Here is a 12,749-nt window from a genome sequence, read left to right as displayed (position 1 = left end):
TAGCAGAAATATCACAGTTGCTCAGCAGAGTAGGGTATATCTTTCTCTGTCAAACCATTTACCCTCTGCCTCTCACATGCACACACACAATAATCATTTGCAAATTCGTGTCCAATTCCCTGTTGAAACAAAACTATTTGCAGCAGGCATTTGCAACTATAGCAGAGGAGAACAACAGGCTAGGGTCAGGATGTGGGAGACCAAGGCTCAACTCTTTCTCCTGCCTGAAGGGAGTTTAACTGTGTTTGCACCTCCTGGACAAGTGTTTTAACTGCTGGAGTTAGAGCAATTTCTCTATTCTTTTGCAGTAACAGTCTTCACTGTGTGTGAAGTATTTGCTGTTGGTTTGTTGGGGAAAATGTTAATGACTTTAGCTTGATGGTTCAGACTTTCAGACTTTTTGCCAGAGTTCAGATTTACTGTCTATCTGGTCAAAAAAAATTTTTTTTAAAAACTCAAATATCTTCCTCCTCTCAGAACAGCAGCCTACTCACTCAGCTTTACATCAGCCCACTTTTTCTTGCTCTGATCACTAGTTTAGTTATATATAAGTGCTTATAAAAAGCAGAACAGCCTCCTCAGGGGAGGTTGAAAGCAACCCACCAGCAGAAGCTCAGTAGCAAGCCGTTAGAGCACTATCTTTGAGACAAATGACATGTACCCAGATCCTTCCAAGCAGCAAAAGAAATTGAAGCCAGGAGATACGCATCTGAGGGGAAATGCTTCTTCCACCAGCTAATGAAGTAACAAGGGAATAACATCTCTTCTTCCTCAGTAATGCCTTCACAAAAAATACAGCAAATCTAGCCTCCTATGTTTTTTTGGCTTTCTCTGCACTAAAACACAGCTTTTGACTTTGGACTGACCAACATGCTTAATTGCTATGGGACTGGACATAGTTCAGCGTGTTGTTGTTGTCATTTTGTTGACATCTGTCAGCTAAGCAACAATGATAGAGCTAAATTAAATCTTTCCATGTGTACTGTTCCTGCATTTAATATCCATCACCTGTTCAACTGCACTGCTGTGGTTTCTTCCAGAGAGACCAGGAGTAATCAGATCTCTTCTAGTCCAAGACCAGGTAAAGCTGGGACAGTTAAGCCTTAAAGATCAGGTGCCTTCTTATCTGGAAGGCTGAAAAAAAAAAATAGAAGTAGCCAAATATGCCATTCCTCAAAGAAAATGTAAAATGTTTACAAACATTTCTAAGTCATTCCAAAGAATCCAAGATGAAAATGTGGGCTCTTCCTGTCCTGTTAATGCCAGTTTAGCAGCCACCTTGGCTCAAACAGTCTGTTTCATTCTGAACTCTGAATAAACACTAGTGGCATGAACATAATGCTATTTTCACCACCACAAGGTAGGCACAACAAAATGTTTTGTGGAGGCAGAGAAAAGTAGTCAATGGAAAAATTGAAGGGGGAACCCTTTCTCTTAACCTCCAGTGGAAAATCATGGGGGTAAAGCAGAAATCACACATGCATCTTTTTACCTGACCTCCCCGCTCCCCCATTCAGAAGAGGAAAGCCCCTTTGGCTACACCATAATGTGCCTGAATAATAAAAAATTCATTGCTTCTCATGCATACCCAAGCCACTTATCTATAGAAAGCCCAGATTGGATGGCTGCCATTCAAATTATTTTATCGTCCACTAAAGAACTGTTCGTGTAAGGGCTTTCCATATGGGAAAAATAAGGAAATGAGTTAGAGAAAATTTAATATAATGTAAAGACGGCAGCTTAAAGTACCGGATCCTAGGTGACTTGTAAAGGGCTTAATTGCCATGTAAGTATTATTGAGAAGAGAAGAGATCGCTACAAGGAAGAACAGAGACTGGAAAAAGAAAAAAAAAAAACCAAAATGCTCAAAACAGTTTAGAACTCTGCTATTCTGGAAAAGAAGCTGAAGACAGATCTGCTGTACAGGAAGTTTCTGAGACTTAGTTTTTAAGTTTATACTTTGATACCACACTTAGGGCATTAAGAACTCATCCTGCTGAACAAAGGCAGCCTGCTGTTGTCGACATCAATGTTACTCACTGGCTGTCTACAGCTGTCCTCCTCTTTTTGGTGCATGAATGAGAACCACTCCCACGCACTTACATTTTTGTCAAGTTAAAACACTCTTCTGCTTCACTCACAGAAATAGATTGGTTGCTATCATCATTTTTATTTGTATATTTTTTAAACAGACTCAGATGCCCCAAATCAAGAAGCAGCAACACAAGGCAGTCAGTCGTAGCTGTCATGTTTTTGATGAAAACTCAGTTAATGGTGTGGGTGCATCTTGTCCACACTTGATACAGAGTTGAAATACATTTTTGTGCTCACAGAAGTGACCTTCCTGGAGAGGAACATACTGCTACCCAGTTCTAACCTAAATGTTAATGAACAGCTTTGATTTAGGTTTGGACTCCGTCGGGATTTGCCTGAGATGTACAAGAAGTCAGAGCACTTCCCACCCACTCTATTCCTGCTCCCTGTGTGGCTTACTGCTTAGCCACAAAAGAAAGACCACCCACAACAAATTCTCCCTTCCTTATGGAAAAACTGGAAAGGCCACAGCTACTTTATGAGGTCTTGGATGGTGATTCAATCAATTCTTTATTATTACTCAAATATATTTTTATGGATTTTCACTATTTCACTGGATTTTCATGAAGAAGTTCAGGAAGTTGATACGTTAGCAAGGTAAGGAGAGACGACAGCAATGGTCTCACTTCCATCCAACCACACAGCTCTTTATTTGTAAGTCAATTGCCACCTCAGATTTTGATCAAGAGGGATGTCAGTGCTCCTCATCCCCAAGTTCAACATCTTCCCTGTAAACTTCTACTGCAAGTGTACAGCCTGGTCCTTTTTGAAATCAGTTGGTATGCTTCCATGTTTTTCCAATGGACCTGGTCTTTCACCTCCACCTCTACAACACTGAGAACAGTAGCCAGAAATTGAAAACAGCTTTAAAGCAGGCCAGGAGAGCATTACTTCCCTGACATTTGTCAGTTCCATGACCTTTAAGTACACAGTTTAGCATCAGGGAAGTTTGAATACAAATCCCTTTTTCTGGCCAAAATGTCCGCCTTTTTCCCCAGCTGGTTGTCCACCCATTGGCTTCAGCCACTGCAGTTTTTCTTACTGAAATATTGCAGTGTTTAAATTTTGTCCTGAAGTGGAATTAAACCTGATTTTAGGCAGTCTGAATCCTCCATGAAAGGAATTTCTCTGTCTACATAAGCTTCAGAAAGCTTTCTTTCCTATCCACGCAGAGTTTAACCTGCTTCCCAATTAACAAGAGAGAAAAGTCAACTCTGAAGCCGTAATAAGTTTCCCACACTATACATCACTGAAGTTTTAAAGCAACATCTACTGGTTTGTTGGAAACATGACTTTACCCCACAGGGACCGTTAGGTGTCTTTTGGATGAGACAAAGCATTTGCTTCCAGATTCAGGGGCTGCCAAAAACTGCAAGTTCACCTGAAACATTGGACGCCTCCAAAGTAAAGTCCAAGGATAGACTGCAAGACATTCAAGGCTGAGCTGAAGATAGTGGAAAAAATGAAGGATTGTCACAAACACTATTGCTGCCCACCCTAAGGGTAAGGCACACACTCATTATGCTATGTTGTGTTTCTAAAATAGATCATACAGAAGTGTTTTAAAATGACTAAAAAATACTTAAATACTTAAAAAAAAAAAACTAGCCACTCTTCACTGTGTTTGCTTGTTGCTCTGTACACAGGGATCATCCTGAAATTCAATCACAGCAGAGGTTTTGGTCACATTAATTAAAGCATTATTGGAACCTGATGATCATGGTTAGGAAACTCTAGAAAGATACTGAACAGGGCAATACGGAATAATATCAAACAGTACTGTACAAAAAAAGCCCCTCCATTGAACAGCTGATAATGACAGGCTAAGCTTACTAACACCACTCTTATAGGTTGTAAATTGTCAGCTGAGCAGATGACATAAGAGAGCCTGGGTTAAAAAAAAAAAAAAAAAAGGAAAAGGAAGTAAGGTCTGATGTACCCGGTAAGAGCTAGCTGTTTGCTATTGGCCCAGATAGCTCAATAAAGGAAGATACCTTCTCCTGGGCCATGCTTGCAGCTGACCAAGGGCAAACAGTGGAAATGAAGGCATCTCATAGGAGGTATCCTGGTTGTTGGTGGACAGGAAGAAAGGCACTTTGCAGCAGAGAAGGATGGTGAATGGTGACATGTCCACTACATTTCAGATGAGAATTGTACTCTTTCTAGGCTCTCTGAAAGACCTGATGACCTTTTTTCACAACCACTAATACTCATCATAACAGACAGAGGAAGTCCGCTGTCCCCCCCAAAAAGCATATGAGTCTAATTTTCCCTTTTTGTAAAATCAAGAATAATATCTGCTTACAACTTCACTATATGGTTTTGCAAGACATACAAGTGTGTGTGGTAAAGCTAATACCCACATTAGAGGGAGAGTTCTCTCACTGTTAGAAGCCAGATCCAAACATTTCTAATACAGCTCCCCATAACATATGCACACAGACAACAACAAAAAAATCTATCAAGGCAAGCATTCCCATACATCACCCTACAAGAAAAGTGCCTTAGAGCTGTTTCCTGTTACTAAAAGAAAGAACTATAAAAATGAAGGAACTCCTGAACTTAGGTTGCTATTTCCACCTCATATGACCTGAATTTTATGGAAGCAGTACCCCTGTGTTATTCAGATTTACTCATAAAACATAGACAGAGGCAGTGTATAAGCATTGGGGAACAATCAAGAGCAAAGTAAAAAACTCTTTGAACACTAAAGAAAAAGGTTGTTAAAATGATTAATTTTTTAAATGTTGTAAGGAAAAGCCATTTGCTGTAGTGGAGATAAGGTTGCTTTCTTTTTTTTTCTCCTCTAAGAAAAAAAAAAAAAGCCAAGTGCTTGGAGCACTAGGAGGCTATAGCAAGCAGTTTTACTTCCTCTATGTACTTCCCCTGCAATCATGACCTAAAAAAGTCAAGTACAGATTACTTTACAAAGTAGGGATAAATATATTACCTATTAATTATAACCTCACTCTAAACCTTTGCAATACCTCTCTAAGCATCCTATTTTTAAAGAAGCCTTAAATCACAGTAGAGAGCAAGTTAGTCCAATAAATGTTCCATTACTGTCTTACAAATGCTAACAAACATTCAGCTTTAGTTCACCATAATTTCTCTAAAAGGCATATTGAACTTCTACAAATCAGACAGATTTAATCTATATGAGAGTTTTATTCAAACAAGACAAATGGAGTACTAGTTTCAAAATTTGAACCCCAGATCCATGTGGGTGTTGCACTGTGGTGGAGCTTAGCAGCAGCTTCTGCTCAGCATCATGTGAGACAGTCTAGGTTGCTGGACCGACCCTAAGACAACCTCAGCTGCACTGGGTAAATGGGAAACCCGGTGTTACTCACTTAGGACCTTCCCTGGAGCAGCCTGACCTGTACTGGCCAAGCTGGTCAGCTCCCAGACCGACCCATCTGAGTGTATCTGCACCATGCTGCTCTAGTTTGCAATGCAGGGTTTGAGTTTTTCTATCCTGTGGAGCAGCCCAGCTCTTTTGGTCCTGTTGCCCTAAAAGGACCATAGCTAAGCAAATGAGACACTTTAGAGCATTGCTATAAAACTCAGTCTTTAGCACCTAAATACCTTTGAAAAAAAGGTAAAGCCCAAAAGTAGTTTGGGGATTGAGCTGTCTCCAGTCTCCCATTCATCTGGGCAGATGTTCCTCACTGTTAGAAAATGACTCCTGAGGTTATGGTTTCAGAGTAATGCCCCTTAAAAGCATTCTTCCTAAGGAAATCCCCTCACCTTCAGCTAAGACTATTTTTTTAATGTTCTTTCTCTAAAAGCATTAGTCAAAGGCTATGGGAAATTGTACAACTTTGTGGCTTTTATTAACTTATTTCCTTTACAGCAATAAGCTGTAAAACCAGTAGTGGGACTCTTTTTAAATTCAAGAGTGTTACTGTGGGGCCTTCAGCAACATCATGGTTCCTTTTCAATGCTTAATAACCACCGTATCTCTACAAGTAACCACCCCCTTCCATATGATAATGAAGATATTGATACAACTTGCTTTTAAATGGTGCACTGGGGGGTGGGGAGGGAGAGGTAGTTTAGATAACTTAGAAATTGGAATTGCTGAGTTCTGTTTAAATGACAGATAAAACTAGAAAGGGTCAAGAATATTATATATGTGTGTGTGTGTATTTTTATATATATGTGTGTGTGTGTATATATATATATATATATATATATATATATATATATCATAGAGTGGCTCGGTTTGGAAGGGACCTTAAAGACCATCTAGTTCCAACCCCCCTGCCATAGGCAGGGATGCCACAATATAAATATATATTTATATATTATCTATAAATATTTATATATATATAAATAAAAGGAGGTATTTCCAAGTCTGGAAGCAGCAGAAAGCAAGCCATCTCATGTAGCACAAAGGTAGATGTCACCAGCAGGACAGAAGAGTCTGTATTACAGAGCCTGTAGAAGCTCTCAGGTAAATACTGAAAATAAGGAAGGAAATCTGGAGCTGAAAGGGGAAGCAAATCAATTGTCCTGTGAATACACCTGAAATGCCTGCATATCTGTATGTGCATGACAAGGCTGGACCAAAGGCTATTGCAATTTGGTATTTCCATCTCCTGTATGCACACACAGTCTTGAAAGGTGATTAATCGAGTCGCAGCATCACTCCAGATCACAGAATGTGGTAGATGAGGGTTTCAGAAGATGGCAACTTAAAGCAACGTGGGCTAAAACAGCAGTAATACAGACAGAGATACTCAGATCTGTAGTGAAAGAAATTCAAAGCGTTTTTCCATGCCAGAGTAAAAAAGAAATCAGAGCAATTAAATTTTGAATCCAAACAAACATACACAAAACCCCAAACCAGATCATGCTTCTTGCTGAACAAATCCTAATATTCATTACTGGGAACTCACAAGCTTTTATGCACTGTTTTTGGTTTTTTTTTGTTGTTTCTCCCCACAGCACAGCCCTATAGATCTTCAGAGATTCATAACTGCTGAGTAATTTTTTCAATTTGAAATGTGTGTTGATCTATTAAACTTCTAATCTGCTTACTTCTTACTGGAATTGCCATTAATCTCCAGTTTAATAAACAAAACTGACAACAACGTTGCTTGTTTAACCTACTACTTCCGCAAACCTTTCTCTGTTTCAAACTACAACCTACACAATGGAACAGGATTATATTTAGCAATAATACAATTTAATAGTTGGAATCCCCTTCAGCTTGAAGCAAACAGAGGTAGTGACTCATTACATAGCATTTTAAAAAGGGGATTTCCTGCTGAAGTAAAACACCGATGAACATGACAAAGAAAAACAAAAATCAGCTAAGAAAACAGTAAAGAGGAAGACCAATGATCCACTAGGGAGGCAAAATGATTAGAGAATAAAAGCAATGGCTTTTATTTCAACTGGATGTGCATGAACTGAACTGGATTTGTTATTCTAAAACTGAAACCAGAAGACACGCCGAAATTTGAGCCTTCGCTCTGAAACCCAGCTGAGCCAACGCAAGGCTGCTTTCATCAGTCAGCAGCGGTTTTGTAGTTTTTCACTTCATCCTAGATTCTGGCAAAGACAGAGCGGCTCTATGCGTCACCTACAACACCAAATCCGACACAGAACTAGCCTTCGTTTCAACTATTGCACAAGACGACAGAGAAATGGATTATCAAGAAGCAAGCCGTTACCCAATATCTGGGCTCCCTTCCATGAGTCAGAGTGGAGCAGTCTAGCGCTTTCAGTAAGTATGAAGGTCATTTTTGCAATTACTGTTTCTAGTAAAGATAAACTCCCCCACACACAGTGAAAGCAGGAGGGTGGTTACGAACTGCGTGGGATGTTTCATATGTAGGCTGTGAGAGCATGGGACACCTTCTGCCTTGGCTACGAAACTCCAGGAATTAGGATTTTGAATAACTGTGTGATGGCCCAGCAAGTGAGGCTCCCACAGAGCACTGGCACACCAGTACGTTTGCACTGGTGCCGTGTTACGGGGAGGAAGATCACCAGCAGGCCAAGGATGAAACACAGGGTTGTTCTGCCACTAAATCACGCTGCTACCTCACCGAGTCACACTGCCTGTCTACTTCCGTGCAGGACGCCTAAGAAAGTCGCACAGCTTCACATTCGTACTATACAGAGTCCTCTGATTGCTGCCGAGCATGGTTGTGTTTAGCTATCATCTTTGTACCGAGATTAACTGCATAAATTCTACTTCATCACTACAGAGGTGGCAACAGGAGGCAATACCAGAAAGTCACACCATCCTCTGCTTCTATCAGCGCTGAAAAACTATGTAATTGATGATTCAAAGGACTCACTTTCAAACGGTAGAGGGAACAAAAAATTTAAAAAAGGTAAGCAAGTAGTGTAAGTACATGTTAATTAAAATGAAAGCAGTATGAAGCACATCAACAGCTTCATTTCTCAAGCAGCTGCTGTAGAACTGGGCCAACACTTCCACCAAATTGTTTGTGAAATCTTAACAACTACTAAATTAGAAAAGGTCAGACACCTCTCTTTGTAAAATTGATTTTCATTCACAGGATGGTTTTGAGAATGGCTTTTTATTCTAACAGGCCTTATTGGACTGACTTCTAGATCCAGCTATTAAAAACCTCTTTTTTACTTCTTCTCAGAAGGCTCAATGCCTGCATATAGAGAAAGACATGGAAACAAAGAAAACTAGCAATGGAATCAAGGACATCAGTTAAAGAACTAATCACACAACCCCACAGAAGCAAAATGGCCTGGGGTGGCTAAGGAAAATACAGGGAAAATTAAAAATGGAATGCAAGGAAAGGAAAAGCTGTGTGTTTAGACAAAACAAAAATCAATACAGCTATGCTTGGCTGAAGGAGAATCCATAGCATTTTCTCAAAGACAAGTTTCTGGTTCCTTCTTCTCAGTCAGCAAAGGACCAAGCTAAATACACATTCATGGTTTTATAAAAACACGGATAAAACATTCTGCTGGGCATGAAAGGAACAGTCAGTCTTGTACATTATTTTTTTCCAGCATTGCTCTCCAACCGCTCTTCAGGAGATTTATCTTACTATATTTCCCACATTAAAGTTTCCTCACCTGTAACCCTAGGTAAATTGGTTATAAATTTTCTTTAAAAAAAGTTGTTTTTACTGAATTACTGTTTTCAAAAACTCTTCTGCAGATACATACTATTTACAACACTTCCACTGGGTGCAGAATTAAGTTTCTAGTAAAAATGAGAAGAGGACAAATACTGGGGCCAAAGGGAAGGAGGAGGACACACAGCTACTGGCCTTAGATCAGCCAGTATCCAGATGCCTCAGGCACTCTAGCTTAAGCAACAGCTAGCCTTTCCTTTGCCCCTCTTCACACGCACAGGACAAGTACTTCAGCCCCCACTTGCAGAGGAGTACACTGAGAACAGAGGAGTACACTTCCAGGCAAAATGAGGCACAGGGGAATACTGGAACCTGCTGCCCATTTGCTCCCCCCTCTACCCTGTACACAGCTGGGCACCCCGGCTTCCTCACCCCCAAGCAAAAGGAGAGGCAGGTGTCAGGGAGGAACAGCCTCAAGCGCATCCTTTGGTGCCCTTGCTGCATATTCCTCTCAGCCAGTTGCTGAACTGCTACAGAGCAGCACCCGGGGTCAGCATCGTCCTCACCTCCACCCCTTGTAGAAGCAGCTCAGTCCTCCCTCATTCTTAGTTAGACGTGCGAAGAGCTTCAATCAGTAAGCCAGCATTCTTCTGAAAAAATATCCTGTTAAGAAGGCCCCAACCATTACTACAATTTTGTTAAATCATGTAATCCAGATGGGAGATAACTGTTCTCTCCCCTCTCCACCCCAGCCAAGTGAAACAGACTTTATGTTGGACAAAGATGACATCCGTGGATTGAACGCCCACGTGCCTGCCCTCCAGGTAGCATCTCACTTTGCAATCCCAGTTGTCTACCTGCTTCAGAGTGCTTTCGTAGCATAGCCTCTACTTGCTTGTTCTTCTCCAGGCTAATATTACTACTTCACTTCTGGAAAACTATTGCAACTAGTTTCAAAATTCATCCATAACTAAGCATACATGTAAAAAAAGGAGAAAAAAAAATAGAGAAACCACCCACACTCATTGGCGATCTGCTCTGGGATCAGAGCTCCCAGTAGTTCCTTCTCTCCCGGGGTGCCTAACCAAATGACAGAGCTCGTGGGGAAAACTCACAATCACACCAGCAAACTGAATTGACCAAATACCAGATATACATCCACTAGAAGGAGCCTGAGTATATTTGTTTAACATCTAAATATAAAATACGCCATTCATGACAGAAACCAATATAATTTTGCAACTTGCATTTTTTAGTTCAGTTGGGTTAGTTAACTCAGTAATGTCATATATTGATTCAAGTGAAGGGAATTCTGTTGTTCTTCAATCCTCCTATTTTGGTATTTTCCCATGCCTTTATTTAGCATCACCAACAGGCATTTAAAATATTTTTGGTATACTTAGCATGTAAGACAAATAGCTAGAGGGATCAGGTTGAGGTTTGTATCTCCAGAGTTTGCAGCAGTTTTCAGAATTGTACTGAAGAAAACATCTAAGTTAACCTTAAAGCACTGCAGGAAAGGGAAATTCATTATGAAATACATTTCCTTCATAGAAGTTATTAGCATTTATTAAGAAAATAATGGATAAAAATAATTCCATTGAGACCATTTTATATAGGCCAGGTATGTTTTTCAGGGTATTAACTAGGAACCAGACACTCATCTTTCTGTCAGCCCAGTCAATTGCATTTTATATAACAAAATTTTTTGTTTGCATGCAAAAGCTACGTCTTGTAATCACAGAGGTCAACACATTGACTGTGAAGATTAGAAAAATAACTTGGCACCAAATTGTCCAGCAATAACAGCAAAGAACAAACAAAATGCTGCCTATGCAAGAGAGAAGCAAGAGAAGCAGAAATTCCAAAGGCATATTCAGTGAAACCACTGAATAAAAACAATGAATCTGCTATTTCTCTTATTATTTAATGATCATAATTAAATCTTATTCTTTACTAAAAGTTATTTTTATTTTAAAGAAGGGCCTATAATAGATTTTTTTGTTTGTTTTAAGCAGGTATGTCACATGCACACAGGACTGCTATTTCTGGCATGCAACAGTGACTTCACTCAGCAAAACGTTCATTTTCTCAAACGTTTGCATGCAAAAGAACTGACAGCTAGTTTTACCACTTACCTTGTTCTCTCCACTGCCCCAGTTCACCTCCTCACCTATGCACACCTGGGTTTTCAGCACCGTTGGGAATGGCCTTCTCCAGCCCTCTCCTCTAATCCCACAGCTGTCCTGCATTTACAGGATGGTCCTGAAGCCACTGAACTGAAAGGTAAAGGTCACTGTTGAATTCACTGGAGCAGAAACAAGCATCCAACTCTTATTTTTCATGACACTCATGTCTTTCTGAGGAAAAAATGCAACATTCAGCTCATCTCTCTCTTACAGATTAAAGTTCACTGGAAGTTCTCAGGTTCTAGGAACAGCTTTAGTGGCACATAGCCAGGGAAGGTGAAACTGTAAGAGACTTTCAAGTCTGCTGTGTTTCTAGATTTCAAAGCTAAACAAGTGAAAGGCAGTTACCATCTTACCTGGCTCAGTGTAAAACATGAAAAAAAATAAAATAAAAAATAAAGAAATAGTTGAGAAAGCATGCCAAAGTGCTTTGAACAGTGAAATATGCCTTTTGTGTGTGTTTGTGCTGGTCTGTAATGGGTTTGATGTTTCAAGGAAAAATGAAGCTAGAATGTCAGTTATAGTTCACAGGACCTACTTATTTCAAGTGCATTATTTCTACCTCTTTTTGCTGAGAATACTTCATCAGAGGAACAGTCTAATTTGAAGTCCTGTTGAATTAATTACTAGCTGAGTCTACAAGGGGGTGTTGTTTCAATTGACTTCATCCTTTCACCCTAGGAAGAAAAAAATAAATAAAAATGGTCTGACAAAAATCAAGAGCCAAAGTGCTGTTTACAGAGATTCCACTTTAACTGCTGTTTGCAAAAGATCAGCTAACTGTTTTGGTACTTTTTGTTCCAGAGTGCAGCACTGGGGGGTCTGATTATGTAAACAGAGAATTCAGTAAGAACAGTAATTGTTTTCAGGTGTTTTGTAAAGAGTACTGTATATAACATCAATTTAAAAAACAGAGAAAAATGTACTATTCCGAGGAAAGATTAATTCAATTAATTTGCTGCATCAGTTCTTAAACCTCAGTTTTAAACCTGAACATCTGGCTTATAATGTAGCAATTATAGAAAATGTACTGAATGAAAATCCAGCAGTGACCATGAAAATCTGACAAACCAAGTATCATCTTTCAGTTCTCTGCTGTCCTTAACTGCCAAATAGCATCTTGGTTGTGTATTTATTTTATCCTACTAACTAAAAGTTACAATGCCAGTCCTGGAGGAGAAAAACAAACAAGCAAAACCAAAACAAACAAACAAGGCAAAACCTCTAAACTGGTGCAGAAATGTAAATATATCTCATGTGGAGTATGCGGACAACTTTTTGTCAAATAAGCCTTTCAGTTTATTTATGCCTCAAAAAAGAGGTAAAAAGGAGAGTTATAGAAGATTCTGTAAAACATCCCACAAGGTGTCACTAGAGATGCATC

The 12,749-nt window shown here is 39.7% G+C and overlaps 1 protein-coding gene and 1 long non-coding RNA gene across 4 annotated transcripts in view; one reads left to right on the top strand and one right to left on the bottom strand.

The window, feature by feature from the left end:
• The window catches only part of TNIP3 (TNFAIP3 interacting protein 3), a 72,348-nt gene extending 60,920 nt beyond the window's left edge, over positions 1-11,428 (bottom strand). For all 3 annotated transcript variants that reach the window (XM_040556104.1, XM_040556105.1, XM_040556106.1), the window contains exon 1: positions 11,315-11,428. In XM_040556104.1, coding sequence (XP_040412038.1) covers positions 11,315-11,428 — 114 coding nt within the window. The remainder of the gene's footprint in view (positions 1-11,314) is intronic.
• On the top strand, positions 7,382-11,462 carry LOC121069695. The gene is made up of 4 exons (XR_005819555.1): positions 7,382-7,831; positions 8,319-8,447; positions 9,929-10,000; positions 11,337-11,462. It is a non-coding gene; the product is annotated as an uncharacterized LOC121069695 (long non-coding RNA).
• Positions 11,463-12,749: the final 1,287 nt, after the last annotated feature.

This window comes from Cygnus olor, chromosome 4, assembly GCF_009769625.2.
Source record: "Cygnus olor isolate bCygOlo1 chromosome 4, bCygOlo1.pri.v2, whole genome shotgun sequence".
Lineage (NCBI taxonomy): Eukaryota > Metazoa > Chordata > Aves > Anseriformes > Anatidae > Cygnus > Cygnus olor.
Note: the sequence above shows the minus strand (reverse complement) of the source record. Positions and strands in the feature narration are given on the sequence as shown.